Source organism: Dendropsophus ebraccatus, chromosome 8 (assembly GCF_027789765.1).
Source record: "Dendropsophus ebraccatus isolate aDenEbr1 chromosome 8, aDenEbr1.pat, whole genome shotgun sequence".
Classification (NCBI taxonomy): Eukaryota; Metazoa; Chordata; class Amphibia; order Anura; family Hylidae; genus Dendropsophus; species Dendropsophus ebraccatus.
Genome location: NC_091461.1, coordinates 7517946 through 7535187, shown reverse-complemented (window position 1 = coordinate 7535187; position 17242 = coordinate 7517946). Strand labels below are relative to the sequence as shown.

General features: G+C 46.2%; 1 protein-coding gene across 2 annotated transcripts in view; it reads left to right on the top strand.

The window, feature by feature from the left end:
• ATRNL1 (attractin like 1) overlaps positions 1-17242 on the top strand; it is a 356964-nt gene that overhangs the window by 107868 nt on the left and 231854 nt on the right. The window contains exons 16-17 of one of the 2 annotated variants that reach the window (XM_069979720.1): positions 5107-5320; positions 7925-8201. In XM_069979720.1, the coding sequence (XP_069835821.1) occupies positions 5107-5320; positions 7925-8007 (297 nt within the window). In that variant the 3' untranslated portion in view covers positions 8008-8201. Of the gene's footprint in view, positions 1-5106; positions 5321-7924; positions 8202-17242 lie in introns of those variants that run through there. The other variant, XM_069979719.1, reaches the window with a different exon arrangement.

The following is a 17242-nucleotide window of genomic DNA, read 5'->3' as shown; positions in this document are numbered from 1 at the left end:
CCTCTATCCTCAGACCCCTCTATCCTCAGACCCCTCTATCCTCAGACCCCTCTATCCTCAGACCCCTCTATCCTCAGACCCCTCTATCCTCAGACCCCTCTTTCCCCCTCCAGACCCCTCCATCTTCCTCCAGACCCCTCTATCCTCCTCCAGACCCCTCCATCTTACTCCAGACCCCTCCATCTTCCTCCAGACCCCTCTATCCTCCTCCAGACCCCTCCATCTTACTCCAGACCCCTCCATCCTCCTCCAGACCCCTCTATCCTCAGACCCCTCTATCCCCCTCCAGACCCCTCTATGCTCAGACCCCTCTATCCTCAGACCCCTCTTTCCCCCTCCAGACCCCTCCATCTACCTCCAGACCCCTCTCTTCTCCTCCAGACCCCTCCATCTTCCTCCAGACCCCTCCATCTTCCTCCAGACCCCTCCATCTTACTTCAGACCCCTCCATCTTACTCCAGACCCCTCCATCTTTCTCCAGACCCCTCTGCCCCCCTCCAGACCCCTCTATCCTCAGACCCCTCTTTCCCCCTCCAGACCCCTCTCTCCTCCTCCAGACCCCTCTATCCCCCTCCAGACCCCTCTATCCTCAGACCCCTCTGTCCTCCTCCAGACCCCTCTATCCCCCTCCAGACCCCTCTATCCTCAGACCCCTCTATCCCCCTCCAGACCCCTCTATCCTCAGACCCCTCTGTCCTCCTCCAGACCCCTCTATGCTCAGACCCCTTTGTCCTCCTCCAGACCCCTCTATCCTCAAACCCCTCTCTCCTCCTCCAGACTCCTCTATCCTCCTCCACACCCCTCTCTCCTCCTCCAGACCCCTCTATCCCCCTCCAGACCCCTCTATCCTCAGACCCCTCTCTCCTCCTCCAGACTCCTCTATCCCCCTCCAGACCCCTCTATGCTCAGACCTCTCTCCTCCTCCAGACCCCTCTATCCTCAGACCCCTCTATGCTCAGACCCCTTTGTCCTCCTCCAGACCCCTCTGTCCTCAGACCCCTCTATCCTCAGACCCCTCTGTCCTCCTCCAGACCCCTCTATCCCCCTCCAGACCCCTCTATGCTCAGACCCCTTTGTCCTCCTCCAGACCCCTCTGTCCTCAGACCCCTCTATGCTCAGACCCCTTTGTCCTCCTCCAGACCCCTCTATCCTCAGACCCCTCTATGCTCAGACCCCTTTGTCCTCCTCCAGACCCCTCCATCTCCCTCCCGCCTCCTTCGCTCTGATGACAGGTAATTCACCGCATGTATGGGTTCCAGTCTCCTCCGGCCCTAATGGCGTTAGTCTGTTGTACATCAGTCTGAGACTTTATATGACAATTTGACACTTAACGTAATTCTGTGTCGGCTGTCTGCCATTCTCTGGCCGCGGTGCTCAGAGCCTCGGACCCGCATGGTGCCCCTTTCTGCACTTAAAAGCCTTTTCTACCAAACCAAGTGCGGCTATTTATATAGCAGGAGCTGCGCTGTGTGCGGCTGGAGTGATCGGTCCTGTATAGAGGGCTGGGGCCACGCTGAGGGTCTCGGGTCACTAGGATGCCCCCCCCCCCCCGCCATGTCACTCACTCCGGCTCAGAAAATGATGGAAAAATTCTTCTTTCACAGAGAAACAACGACTCAGCTCTTACTACCCCCCCCCACATCCCCACCGATAAAACCGCGGCCCTGGCTCGTCCCGCCACCCGTCTCATCTGTCGTCCTAATCTGCTCTGGCGGCGTCATGGCCACCGATATTCGCCTGTGAGTGAAGAGCAGATGAAGGTTTGCGGTCGGCAGGGGACAATCGCCAGTGAAAGTCGTAACGCGCAATTTACAACCGCAGCAAATAGACATAGCCATTATCTGCAGCCTCACACTGTGACCAAGACCAATCAACAGGAATATTCCGGAATCGTCTTTATGTGGCGGGCAGGGCTGGTCGTCCGTCTGGATGTTGGCAGACAACCCTGATATAAGAGGAAGCGAAAGACGAGTATTTTGTGGCCGTGTTTCTGGATATTTCTCTGTTTGCTTGTCAGGAGTTTGAAAAAGCCGAGTGCGAGGGGTTATGGCTGCCATATTGTGCATTCCCATAAGTACATTCAGGAGTTAGGGAAAGCTGGGTGGCATTCACTATATAACTGTAATGGCAGCCATATCACCCAGCTTTCCCTCCCTCCTGACTGACATATGGCTATTTATGCAGTAACATGAGAACTGGGGAGCTGTCATTGTATAAGAAGGCGCAAACAAGAAGGTGACAACTAACATTTCTGCCATTCAGTAATGACTGTCACACAGCTTTTCCAAGTGCCAAGTCTGTGTCTTTCTGGAGCGAAGAAAAGTTTAATGACAATCAGCATGGCTGCCCATACAGCTCCATAGGGAATGCCGCTCAGCCTCTCCAGTGCCAATGATATCTATATAACTAGCCATGTACCATTCAGGAGTCAGAGAAAGCTGGGTGACAGTGTGGCTGCCAATACAGCGTAGGTAGTGTTCCTGCTGAGCTGGGTGACAGGCAGTATGACTGCCATTATGGCTTTAGTGAGTGACCCCCAGCCTCTCCAGGTGCTTAGTTATATAGTGACAGTCTGCTTAGTTATACAGCGACATATCCAACAATATATATCCAGCCAAGTGTCCTGCAGGAGTCTGGGAAAGCTGGGTGACTGCAAATACAGCATCAGGTTCTGAGTGTTCTATACCAATATATACCCAGCCATGTGCCCTGCAGGAGTCGGGGAAAGCTGGGTGACTATAGGCTGCCTATACAGCATCAGTGGGGGATGTAACCCAGCTTTCCCAGGTTCTGATTGTTCCATAACAATATATACCCAGCCATGTGTCCTGCAGGAGTCTGGGAAAGCTGGGTGACTAAAGGCTGCCTATACAGTATCAGTATGGGGGATGTAACCCAGCTTTCCCAGGTTCTAATTCTGCCATAACAATATATACCCAGCCATGTGTCCTGCAGGAGTCTGGGAAAGCTGGGTGACTGCCGATACAGCATCAGTGGGCGATGTAACCCAGCTTTCCCAGGTTCTGAGTGTTCCATACCAATATATACCCAGCCTTGTGCCCTGCAGGAGTCTGGGAAAGCTGGGTGACTATAGGTTGCCTATACAGCATCAGTGGGGGATGTTCTGAGTGTTCCATAACAATATATACCCAGCCATGTGCCCTGCAGGAGTCTGGGAAAGCTGGGTGACTATAGGTTGCCTATACAGCATCAGTGGGGGATGTTCTGAGTGTTCCATAACAATATATACCCAGCCATGTGCCCTGCAGGAGTCGGGGAAAGCTGGGTGATCTGGAATCATCTCCATATTAGATGCCACTCAGCTTTCTTAGAAATTGTTGAAATGAAAAAACAATGAATGAAATAAAACTTTACAGCTTGTTATATTGAACCGCTATAAATCTCAGAGAATGGCGCGGCCGCGTTTGCCGTCGCCCCTTCAAGGATCGTTTTATGTTTTGCATTAAAGTGTCGATCTCCAGAGGTCGCTGCAAGGTCAGCACAATGATGGGAATATGGCCGCCACTCCCGCCAGGCTTTACGACTAGGGAGAGGGTTGATGGAGACCTGCCCCGACTCTCCTATCTGCAGGTGACGCTGTCCCTTTAAGCAGCAGAGCGTCTCTCCGGATGCCGCGTCCCTTTGTGTCTGCCAGTGTTTTGTCTCGTTTCGCGAGGCCTCCGCAGTTCTTGTATTTCACGACTTTAGAAGAAAAGACGGAATTTAAGGTTTATTAAGAATTTAGAAATGAAATTATCCCATAAATAATATACGGAGCCTAATGAGGATCGGCGCGGCAGGGAACTGATACAGCCAGTCGCGCCAAAAAGGGATGTCAGCCGGCGCGGCGGAATCACACAAGGCCGGATTATTCTCCGGATACAATGATTCCCAGCAGGAAGGGAGATGGACGCCAAGAGCCGCTGATTAGCTGCATCCTCGACAGCGGGACGTATAGAGCCGCACATCGTATACCGACACCGATGCCTCTATTGTGTACTGTCACTGGAGAGCGGTGATGTCACCCCGGTGTAATATATCAAGAGAGCAGTGATGTCACCCTGGTGTAATGTAACCTATATCAGGAGAGCGGTGATGTCACCCCGGCGTAATATATCAGGATAGTGGTGATGTCACCCCGGTGTAATATATCAGGAGAGCGGTGATGTCACCCCGATGTAATGTAACCTATATCAGGAGAGCTGTGATGTCACCCCGGTGTAATATATCAGGAGAGGGGTGATGTCACCCCGGTGTAATGTAACCTATATCAGGAGAGCAATGATGTCACCCCGATGTAATATATCAGAAGAGCAGTGATGTCACCCCAGTGTAATATATCAGGAGAGCAATGATGTCACCCCAATCTAATGTAACCTATTTCAGGAGAGCGGTGATGTCACCCCGGTGTAATATATCAGGAGAGCAATGATGTCACCCCAGTGTAATATATCAGGAGAGCAATGATGTCACCCCGATGTAATGTAACCTATTTCAGGAGAGCGTTGATGTCCCCCCAATGTATAGTATAGAGTGGTGTGATATCACTGCTTTATAGTATAACAGATCTGGAGAGAAGTGATGTCACAGCTGTATAATATATCAGATGAGCGATGATGTCACCCTGGTGTAATGTAACCTATATTGGGAGAGCGGTGATGTCACCCCAGTGTTATGTAACCTATAACAGGAGAGCAGTGATGTCACCGCTGTGTAATGTAACCTATATCAGGAGAGAGGTGATGTCACAGCTGTATAATATATCAGGAGAGCAGTGATGTCACCCTGGTGTTATATATCAGGAGAGCGGTGATGTCACCACGGTGTAATGTAACCTATATCGGGAGAGCTGTGATGTCACCGTTGTACAGTATAGAGACGTGTGACATCACTGCTTCATAGTATCACAGATCTAGAGAGAAGTGATTCACAGCTGTAAAATATATTTGGAGAGCAGTGATGTCACCTCCTGTATCATACAGTATAACATATATAGAGAGTGATGATGTCACTGCTCTATAGTATAACTTAGATTTGGTTAGCAGTGATGTCACTGTCCGCTGTTGACTTAATCTTTCTCCTTTTGTTTTGTACTTTCATTTCCAGAAACTCTCCCCGTGGGTCGGATTACGGAAGATCAATGTTTCCTACTGGGGCTGGGAGGACATGTGCCCCTTCACTAACACCACCCTGCAGTGGCTTCCGGGAGAGCCCAGTGACTCTGGGTTTTGTGCCTACCTGGAGAGGGCAGAGGTGGCCGGACTGAAAGCAAATCCTTGCACCGCCATGACGGATGGCCTGGTGTGCGAGAAGCCAGTAGGTGAGTGCAGTATATGAGGCTCACAGGGCAGATCACTAATATACAAGTATACAACCAGCTCTATAAACAGTTACATGTATACAAGATTCTGCCAGACAGACATTTTAGACTTCTCTCTCATGCAGTATGCTCTGTTCCCTGTATAGTAGTTTAGCACCTTTCAGTGCTCCATATAGTAGTTAGGCCCCTTTGTGCCCCCCCATATAGTTTTAAGGTCCCTCTGTGTCCCCATATAGTAGTAAGGCCCCTTTATGTCCCCATATAGTAGTTAGGCCCCTTTGTGCCCCCCCCATATAGTATTAAGGTCCCTCTGTGTCCCCATATAGTAGTAAGGGCTCTCTGTCTCCTCATATAGTAGTAAGGCCCCTTTATGTCCCCATATAGTAGTTAGGCCCCTTTGTGCCCCCCCCATATAGTATTAAGGTCCCTCTGTGTCCCCATATAGTAGTAAGGGCTCTCTGTCTCCTCATATAGTAGTAAGGCCCCTTTATGTCCCCATATAGTAGTTAGGCCCCTCTGTGTCCCCATATAGTAGTTAGGCCCCTTTGTGTTCCCATATAGTAGTAAGGTCCCTCTGTCTCCTCATATAGTAGTAAGGCCCCTTTATGTCCCCATATAGTAGTTAGGCCCCTTTGTGTTCCCATATAGTAGTAAGGTCCCTCTGTGTCCCCAAATAGTAGTAAGGCCCCTCTGTGTCTCCATAGAGTAGTTAGGCCCCTCTGTGTCTCTATATAGTAGTAAGGTCCCTCTGTGTCCCCTATATAGTTGTAAGGCCCCTCTGTGTCCCCCTAGAGTAGTTAGGCCCCTCTGTAGCCACATATAATAGTTAGGCCCCTCTGTGTCCTCTGTACATCCATATAGTAGTATGTGCTTCCATATAGCAGTTAGGCATGTCTGTGCAGGTAGTATCACCCATGTAGGAAGCACACTGTAAGTAATCTTACCTGGTAGCTATGCCCCCTGCCCCAGTAGGTAGTATCCTTCTATATTAAGGTGACCATCCATATTGAAATTAGGCATCTCTGTGCAGATAGTATCCCCATCTTAGGCATCCCCATGTAGGAAATCCCCGATTGTCCCCCAGTAGGTAGTAACCTCCATGTAGATGGCATCCCCTATATGTGATCCCCCTGATAGCCCCCCAATAGGTAATATCCCTAGTAGGTATTCCCTTTGCTATCCCTCTATTAGCTAATACCCCCATGGTGTAGGCAATATCCCCTGTTGGTAATCCTCTTGCTATCCACCACAGTATATACCCACCAAATAAGTAGTATCTCTATGTTATAGGCATTCCCCAGAACGTAATACCACCTGCTACTTAATCCACAATAGTTAGCACATCATACAAGATGTAACTCAGGATCAGTACAGGATCAGTAATGTAATGTATGTACACAGTGAATGCACCAGCAGAATAGTGAGTGCAGCTCTGGGGTATAATACAGGATGTAACTCAGGATCAGTAATGTAATGTATGTACACAGTGACCCCACCAGCAGAAGTGACTGCAGCTCTGGAGTATAATACAGGATCAGTAATGTAATGTATGTACACAGTGACCCCACCAGCGGAATAGTGACTGCAGCTCTGGAGTATAATACAGGATGTAACTTAGGATCAGTAATGTATGTACACAGTGACCCCACCAGCAGAATAGTGAGTGCAGCTCTGGAGTATAATACAGTATGTAACTCAGGATCAGTACAGGATCAGTAATGTAATGTATGTACATAGTGACCCCACCAGCAGAATAGTGAGTGCAGCTCTGGTGTATAATACAGGATGTAATTCAGGATCAGTAATGTAATGTAATGTATGTACATACACAGTGACCCCACCAGCAGAATACTGAGTGCAGCTCTGGCATGTAATACAGGATGTAACTCAGGATCAGTATTGTAATGTATGTACACAGTGACCCCACCAGCAGAATAGTGAGTGCAGCTCTGGAGTATAACACAGGATGTAACTCAGGGTCAGTAATGTAATGTATGTACACAGTGACCCCACCAGCAGAATAGTGAGTGCAGCTCTGGAGTATAATACAGGATGTAACTCAGGGTCAGTAATGTAATGTATGTACACAGTGACCCCATCAGCAGAATAGTGAGTGCAGCTCTGGAGTTTGTTAGAAAGTTTCAGAACTTTTCCAAGGATTAAGGTTTTTCTTTTTTTAGAGAATAGTAGAACCCTTATGTAACTGTCTGCTGTGGATATTTCGGGCCTCTCGCCGTACGCTGGCTGTCTTATCCTCCATCTTGCTGCGGTGCCCCCTGATCTATTACCAGGCTTATTGTTTCGGCCTCTGGAGAGCAGTACTGGATGTTCTTACAGGCGGTTTGGCGTTGTATGTATAATGAGCGTTGCGGTACACGGTGGTGCATTGTGTCTCCCTCTTCTGTCACCTCGTGCAGCGTTGCTATAAATTGTCTTTTTGTCCCGTTTCCATGTCCCGCCTCCTCCGGGGTCACTCACCTTTTGTTATATGTGGCGTCCCTCTGGGCATTATTAAATCTGCTACAACTCCATTACATGCTCGGATCTCAGAGACGACTTTTGGCGGCTTCTGATGGAAAAAAACAAAACGCTTTGCTATTTTAGCTGCTGCTGCTGTGGCGTGTGATCACAGATGGAGGCCACGGTGGAGGAGAGCGACCCGGACCAGTGCACAGAACACAGGATAGAGCCACAAACCTGACCCCGACGCACGCGGGAAGCGCCTCTGAGAAACCTTAAAATAGGCGCTTAGTCAGTGGGAAACATCAGATGGTTCAAGTGTGTGGGGGAGGGGAGGAGGATGGGTGCAGAGATCACGGAAGAACAGAGACACCTCAGAACTTCTGCAAGAAAGAAGAACGGGAAGCGGTCGTCCCGCCAGGCTGGGGTCGTCTCGGCAGCCATGTTGTATCAGATAAAGGTATAATATTTCTACCACTCTTCTATTAAAAGTTCAGACAAGAATTCTGGTGAAAGACAGGAGACGATTTTCTCTGCGGGGACCCTCATCATCCTCTTATAATACTCCCATCAGTCAGTAGTGAATGCATTATCATTCACCTCAGTTATACCTATATAATTATTACAGGATGTCAGCTCTGGGGTCTACACATCATGGGGGTCCTCTCTGGGGTCTACACATCATAGGACGTCCTCTCTGGGGTCTACACATCATGGGGGTCCTCTCTGGGGTCTACACATCATGGGACGCCCTCTCTGGGGTCTACACATCATGGGACGTCCTCTCTGGGGTCTACACATCATGGGACGTCCTCTCTGGGGTCTACACATCATGGGGGTCCTCTCTGGGGTCTAGACATCATGGGACGTCCTCTCTGGGGTCTACACATCATGGGGGTCCTCTCTGGGGTCTACACATCATGGGACGTCCTCTCTGGGGTCTACACATCATGGGACGTCCTCTCTGGGGTCTACACATCATGGGACGTCCTCTCTGGGGTCTACACATCATGGGACGTCCTCTCTGGGGTCTACACATCATGGGACGTCCTCTCTGGGTTCTACACATCATAGGATGTCCTCTCTGGGGTCTACACATCATAGGACGTCCTCTCTGGGGTCTACACATCATAGGATGTCCTCTCTGGGGTCTACACATCATAGGACGTCCTCTCTGGGGTCTACACATCATGGGATGTCCTCTCTGGGGTCTACACATCATAGGACGTTCTTTCTGGGGTCTACACATCATGGGAACGTGCTCTCTGGGGTCTACACATCATGGAGATGTCAGCTCTGGGGTCTACACATCATATAATGTCCTCTCTGGGATCTACACATCACGGGATTTCAGCTCTGGGGTCTACACATCATGGGATGTCCTCTCTGGGGTCTACTCATCATGGGACGTCCTCTCTGGGGTCTGCACATCATGGGACGTCCTTTCTGGGGTCTTCACATCATGGGACGTCCTCTCTGGGGTCTACACATCATGGGACGACCTTTCTGAGGTCTACATATCATGGGACGTCCTCTCTGGGGTCTACACATCATGGGACGTCCTCTCTGGGGTCTACACATCATGGGAACGTGCTCTCTGGGGTCTGCACATCATGAAGATGGCAGGTCTGGGGTCTACACATCATATGATGTCCTCTTTGGGGTCTACACATCATGGAAATGTCAGCTCTGGGGTCTACACATCATGGGGATGTCCTCTCTGGGGTCTACACATCATGGGAATGTCCTCTCTGGGGTCTACACATCATGGGACATCATCTATGGGGTCTGCACATCATGGAGATGTCAGCTCTGGGGTCTACATATCATGGGACGTTCTCTCTGGGGTCTACACATCATGGGACGTCCTCTCTGGGGTCTACACATCATGGGGATGTCCTCTCTGGGGTCTACACATCATGGCGATGTCCTTTATGGGGTCTTAGTATCAGAAGTACTGGTTTATAGGTGCCAGTGGCCATAGGGTCCATATAAAGGTTTGTCTATTTCACATTTTCTACCAATTTACATTCAAATTGAAGAAACTAGAAACTATGAAGGACACATATTGTATGTAACTAAGTGTCAGACAATCCAGAATGTTCCAATTTATGGCCTTTGTTTCCTTGATGATGTGTTTGAGGCCATCAGTGGTGTTGGGGCAGGATGATCACACAGTCCTATCCATCTACTGCTCTAATCCCCATGATGGTATCCTATCGAGGTGGTACAGGTGTCCTGCTGATGTTCAGCGTATGTACCCATCTGCTTCTGGCGCCTGTTGGAGGTGTGGGTCCCAAGATGGGGGAATTCTACATATATGGTGGGCATGTCCCGGAATTAAATCTTTTTGGGATAGGGTGTTCCAAGTGTACGAGGCATATTCGGGGAAGCGCGTCGCTAATACGCCTCAGAGTGCCCTGTTGAGCCTCCTCCCAGGCTCTATCTCTTCTATTAAGAAAGGGGTTTTGAGGCACTTTTTGACGGCTGCACGCTTGGTTATTCCCAGGCACTGGAAGACCCCGGAGTGTCCCTCTATGATGGAGTGGCTGACGGAGCTTAATGCGATTTGTAGGTATGAAGAACTTATTGCGGAGGATCATGATCGAACCACAGCTTACTCTAAGGTGTGGCGGGCGTGGATCTTGTTTAAGGATTCCCCCGAGTTTCCACAACTGATTCGTTGAGCTCCCTGGGCCACTCTGCCGTTTGTGATGGGGCTCGGAGGTGGTCTCCGGTCTCCTGAGATCTATATCTTCTTGACCTCGGACGGAGAAGTACAGTAGATGGTTGTGCTTGTATCTGCTTTTGTCTTGTCTCTGTGGTGTCTTTTCTTTGTGTGCCCACACCTGTGAGTGCGTAATGGTTGTCTTTGAATCAGTATTGTCTTCCTTTTGTTTTTTCCCCAAATGTCGTCTTGTCTGTTCTCACATTCCAACTCAGGTGGTTGTTTTTCCTGCTGTACGGATAGATGTCGGCTGGTGCACATAGCTGGAGATCCAGAGATAGGGGGCTGGCTGTCTGTCTATGTTTTGATGTTCTATTGGACTGCAGGATGCGCTTTCGTTTGTCACGACTGCACAGTACTCTGTATTTGTTTCTTTATTCTGTTTCTTCATAAAACCCTCAATAAAATCAGATTCAACATAATCCCCATGATGGTGAGAACCATTCCACTAAGTGAAGTGATACAACCGTCCATCATTACTTTAAGATGCGACCGTCATTCAGCCTAGACTATTACAAGAACTTTGAAGGTATCCTCAAGTGCAGTCATGAAATCCATCAAGTACTGTGATGGTTTGATGAGGACTCGTGAGGACCGCCCCTGGAAAGGAAGATCAGGGGTCACCTCTGCTGCCAAGGAGAAGTTCCTCAGAGTTATCGGCCTCGGAACCGCAGAATAGCAGCAACTCAGATCAGAGCCACGTAAGTGCTTCACCGAGATCAGGTGCCAGACCCGTCTCTATAGGAGACCGCGAGAACCAGGCCTGAGAGGTGAACGTTCAGCAGGTTAGATGACTCCAACCTGCAGATGGCTCCCTACTGGCCACGGGGCGCTGAGGAGGAAGGTGTGGCTTTTACCTGCATCCTCAGAGCCGTTCGTCTAACCTGCTGAGCGTTCCCCTTTAAGGTGAAGAAGCCATTACTGAGGAACAACACAAGGCCGAAGAGAATCACCCAGGACAAGAAGCACAAGGAGTGAATAGACCAGAGGATTTTTGGTTCCAGCCGCCATGTCTCTGTGAGATACAGAGAAGGTACACGACACATAAAACCAGCATGGCTACCCTAGCGGCCACATGCCATCCCATCTGGTTTCTGCCCAGTGGAACCATCATCTTCACCACCAAGCTATGTAAGGGAGGGCTATGTGACCAAGGAAAGTGATGGAGTTGTGTCACATGATGTGGCCGTCACAATAACCCAATCAAAACCCAATGTAGGTGGTTGGCGATGAAAAGCAGACATTAAATACTCAGCACCTCTGAGTTCTCCTTCAAAACTGGTGGGAAGCCATTCAAGGTGACTACCCCATGGAGATGAGTGAGAGAAGGCCAAGAGTGTGCAAAGCCGTCATCACAGCAAAAGGAAGAACCTAAAATATAGAATATAACCGTGTTCTTGTCATATGAGAAAAACAAAACAAAAACAATGGAATGGAAAGTTGTGACCGACCTGCGACTGGCAACATATACGTATATGTGCAGTAATTCCACGGAGCGGGTACAGCAGACATGGCCGCACACGCACCTGGCACTCACTGGCCCTTGGCTTCTCAGCACTATGTACATCAGGAGTTGGTTGCAATCTGCATTCACCCTTACAGGAGGTTAGTATTTCCTACAGTCAGGTATACTGGGTTATCAAAGGTATGCTGGATTATCAGAGGTATACTGTATTATCAGAGGCATGCTGGATTACCAGAGGTATACTGGGTTATCAAAGGTATGCTGGATTATCAGAGGTATGCTGGATTATCAGAGGTATACTGCATTGTCAGATGTATGGTGGATTATCAGAGGTATGCTGGATTATCAGGGGCATGCTGGATTATCAGAGGTATACTGCATTGTCAGATGTATACTGGATTATCAGAGGTATGCTGGATTATCAGGGGCATGCTGGATTATCAGAGGTATACTGCATTGTCAGATGTATACTGGATTATCAGAGGTATACTGTATTATCAGATGTATACTGGATTATCAGAGGTATGCTGGATTATCATAGGTATACTGGATTATCAGAGGTATGCTGGATTACCAGAGGTATATTGGATTATCATAGGTATACTGGATTACCAGAGGTATACTGGATTATCAGAGGCATGCTGTATTATCATAGGTATACTGTATTATCAGATGTATACTGGATTATCAGAGGTATACTGTATTATCATAGGTATACTGGATTATCAGAGGTATACTGTATTATCAGAGGTATACTGGATTATCAGAGGTATGCTGGATTATCAGAGACATGCTGGATTATCAATTATACTGGATTATCAGAGACATGCTGGATTATCATAGGTATATTGGATTACCAGAGACATGCTGGATTATCAGAGTTATACTGTATTATCATAGGTATACTGTATTATCAGAGACATGCTGGATTATCAGACATGCTGGGTTATCAGAGGTATACTGTATTATCAGAGGTATACTGTATTATCAGAGACATGCTGGATTATCAGAGACATGCTGGATTATCAGAGGCATGCTGGATTATCAGAGGTATACTGTATTATCAGAGGTATACTGTATTATCAGAGACATGCTGGATTATCAGAGACATGCTGGATTATCAGGTATACTGTATTATCAGAGGTATGCTGGATTATCAGAGGTATGCTGGGTTATCAGAGGTATACTGTATTATCATAGGTATACTGGATTATCAGAGGCATGCTGGATTATCAGAGGTATACTGTATTATCATAGGTATACTGGATTATCAGAGGCATGCTGGATTATCAGAGGTATACTGGATTATCATAGGTATACTGGATTATCAGAGGCATGCTGGATTACCAGAGGTATATTGAATTATCATAGGTATACTGGATTACCAGAGGTATACTGGATTATCAGAGGTATACTGTATTATAGGTATGCTGGATTATCAGAGGTATACTGGATTATCAGAGGTATACTGTATTACCAGAGGTATATTGGATTATCATAGGTATACTGGATTATCATAGGTATACTGGATTATCAGAGGCATGCTGTATTATCATAGCTATACTGTATTATCAGATGTATGCTGGATTATCAGAGGTATGCTGGATTATCAGAGACATGCTGTATTATCAGAGGTATACTGTATTATCAGAGGTATACTGGATTATCAGAGGTATACTGTATTATCATAGGTATACTGGATTATCAGAGACATGTTGGATTATCAGAGTTATACTGTATTATCAGAGGTATGCTGGATTATCAGAGGTATACTGGATTATCAGAGACATACTGTATTATCAGAGGCATGCTGGATTATCAGGTATACTGTATTATCAGAGACATGCTGGATTATCAGAGGTATACTGGATTATCAGAGGCATGCTGGATTATCAGAGGTATGATGGATTATCAGAGGTATACTGTATTATCAGAGGTATGATGGGTTATCAGAGGTATACTGGATTATCATAGGTATACTGGATTATCATAGGTATGCTGGATTATCAGAGGTATACTGGATTATCAGAGGCATGCTGGATTATCAGAGACATGCTGGATTATCAGAGGCATGCTGGATTATCATAGGTATACTGGATTATCAGAGGCATGCTGGATTATCAGAGGTATACTGTATTAGAGGTATACTGGATTATCAGAGGTATGCTGTATTATAGGTATACTGGATTATCAGAGGTAAAATGGATTATCAGGTATGCTGGATTATCAGAGGTATACTGGATTATCATAGGTATACTGGACTATCAGAGGTATACTGGATTATCAGAGGCATGCTGGATTATCAGAGGTATACTGTATTATCAGAGGTATACTGGATTGTCAGGCATGCTGGATTATCAGAGGTATACTGGATTATCAGAGGTATGCTGGATTATCATAGGTATACTGGATTATCAGAGACATGCTGGATTATCAGAGGTATGCTGTATTATCAGAGGTATACTGTATTATCAGAGGTATACTGGATTGTCAGGCATGCTGGATTATCAGAGGTATACTGGATTATCAGAGGTATGCTGGATTATCATAGGTATACTGGATTATCAGAGACATGCTGGATTATCAGAGGTATGCTGTATTATCAGAGGTATGCTGGATTATCAGAGGTATGCTGGATTATCATAGGTATACTGGATTATCATAGGTATACTGGATTATCATAGGTATGCTGGATTGTCAGAGGCATGCTGGATTATCAGAGGTATATGGTCCGGCTATGTTTCCTTACTCTCATACATATTGATGTGCGGTGTTCCTCTATAATGGATGCAGAGGATTGTATAATGTGAATAATATCGGAGTGACTGCGCTGCCGATTCCAGGATCTCACCGAGCCATTAGCTAATGAGAGACGCTGCTCTGAAGGTCACCCCCGCCCCCACCGCCCGTGATGTAATAACGTATCTCTAATGGCGAGGTGTATAAGTGAGGTATAAGTGAGGTATACTGTATTATCAGATGTATACTGGATTATCAGAGGTATACTGTATTATCAGAGGTATACTGGATTATCAGAGGTATGCTGGATTATCAGAGACATGCTGGATTATCAATTATACTGGATTATCAGAGACATGCTGGATTATCATAGGTATATTGGATTACCAGAGACATGCTGGATTATCAGAGTTATACTGTATTATCATAGGTATACTGTATTATCAGAGACATGCTGGATTATCAGACATGCTGGGTTATCAGAGGTATACTGTATTATCAGAGACATGCTGGACTATCAGAGACATGCTGGATTATCAGAGGCATGCTGGATTATCAGAGGTATACTGTATTATCAGAGGTATACTGTATTATCAGAGACATGCTGGTGGGAAGCCATTCAAGGTGACTACCCCATGGAGATGAGTGAGAGAAGGCCAAGAGTGTGCAAAGCCGTCATCACAGCAAAAGGAAGAACCTAAAATATAGAATATAACCGTGTTCTTGTCATATGAGAAAAACAAAACAAAAACAATGGAATGGAAAGTTGTGACCGACCTGCGACTGGCAACATATACGTATATGTGCAGTAATTCCACGGAGCGGGTACAGCAGACATGGCCGCACACGCACCTGGCACTCACTGGCCCTTGGCTTCTCAGCACTATGTACATCAGGAGTTGGTTGCAATCTGCATTCACCCTTACAGGAGGTTAGTATTTCCTACAGTCAGGTATACTGGGTTATCAAAGGTATGCTGGATTATCAGAGGTATACTGTATTATCAGAGGCATGCTGGATTACCAGAGGTATACTGGGTTATCAAAGGTATGCTGGATTATCAGAGGTATACTGTATTATCAGAGGCATGCTGGATTATCAGAGGTATACTGCATTGTCAGATGTATGGTGGATTATCAGAGGTATGCTGGATTATCAGGGGCATGCTGGATTATCAGAGGTATACTGCATTGTCAGATGTATACTGGATTATCAGAGGTATGCTGGATTATCAGGGGCATGCTGGATTATCAGAGGTATACTGCATTGTCAGATGTATACTGGATTATCAGAGGTATACTGTATTATCAGATGTATACTGGATTATCAGAGGTATGCTGGATTATCATAGGTATACTGGATTATCAGAGGTATGCTGGATTACCAGAGGTATATTGGATTATCATAGGTATACTGGATTACCAGAGGTATACTGGATTATCAGAGGCATGCTGTATTATCATAGGTATACTGTATTATCAGATGTATACTGGATTATCAGAGGTATACTGTATTATCATAGGTATACTGGATTATCAGAGGTATACTGTATTATCAGAGGTATACTGGATTATCAGAGGTATGCTGGATTATCAGAGACATGCTGGATTATCAATTATACTGGATTATCAGAGACATGCTGGATTATCATAGGTATATTGGATTACCAGAGACATGCTGGATTATCAGAGTTATACTGTATTATCATAGGTATACTGTATTATCAGAGACATGCTGGATTATCAGACATGCTGGGTTATCAGAGGTATACTGTATTATCAGAGGTATACTGTATTATCAGAGACATGCTGGATTATCAGAGACATGCTGGATTATCAGAGGCATGCTGGATTATCAGAGGTATACTGTATTATCAGAGGTATACTGTATTATCAGAGACATGCTGGATTATCAGAGACATGCTGGATTATCAGGTATACTGTATTATCAGAGGTATGCTGGATTATCAGAGGCATGCTGGATTATCAGAGGTATACTGTATTATCATAGGTATACTGGATTATCAGAGGCATGCTGGATTATCAGAGGTATACTGGATTATCATAGGTATACTGGATTATCAGAGGCATGCTGGATTACCAGAGGTATATTGAATTATCATAGGTATACTGGATTACCAGAGGTATACTGGATTATCAGAGGTATACTGTATTATAGGTATGCTGGATTATCAGAGGTATACTGGATTATCAGAGGTATACTGTATTACCAGAGGTATATTGGATTATCATAGGTATACTGGATTATCATAGGTATACTGGATTATCAGAGGCATGCTGTATTATCATAGCTATACTGTATTATCAGATGTATGCTGGATTATCAGAGGTATGCTGGATTATCAGAGACATGCTGGATTATCAGAGGTATACTGTATTATCAGAGGTATACTGGATTATCAGAGGTATACTGTATTATCATAGGTATACTGGATTATCAGAGACATGTTGGATTATCAGAGTTATACTGTATTATCAGAGGTATGCTGGATTATCAGAGGTATACTGGA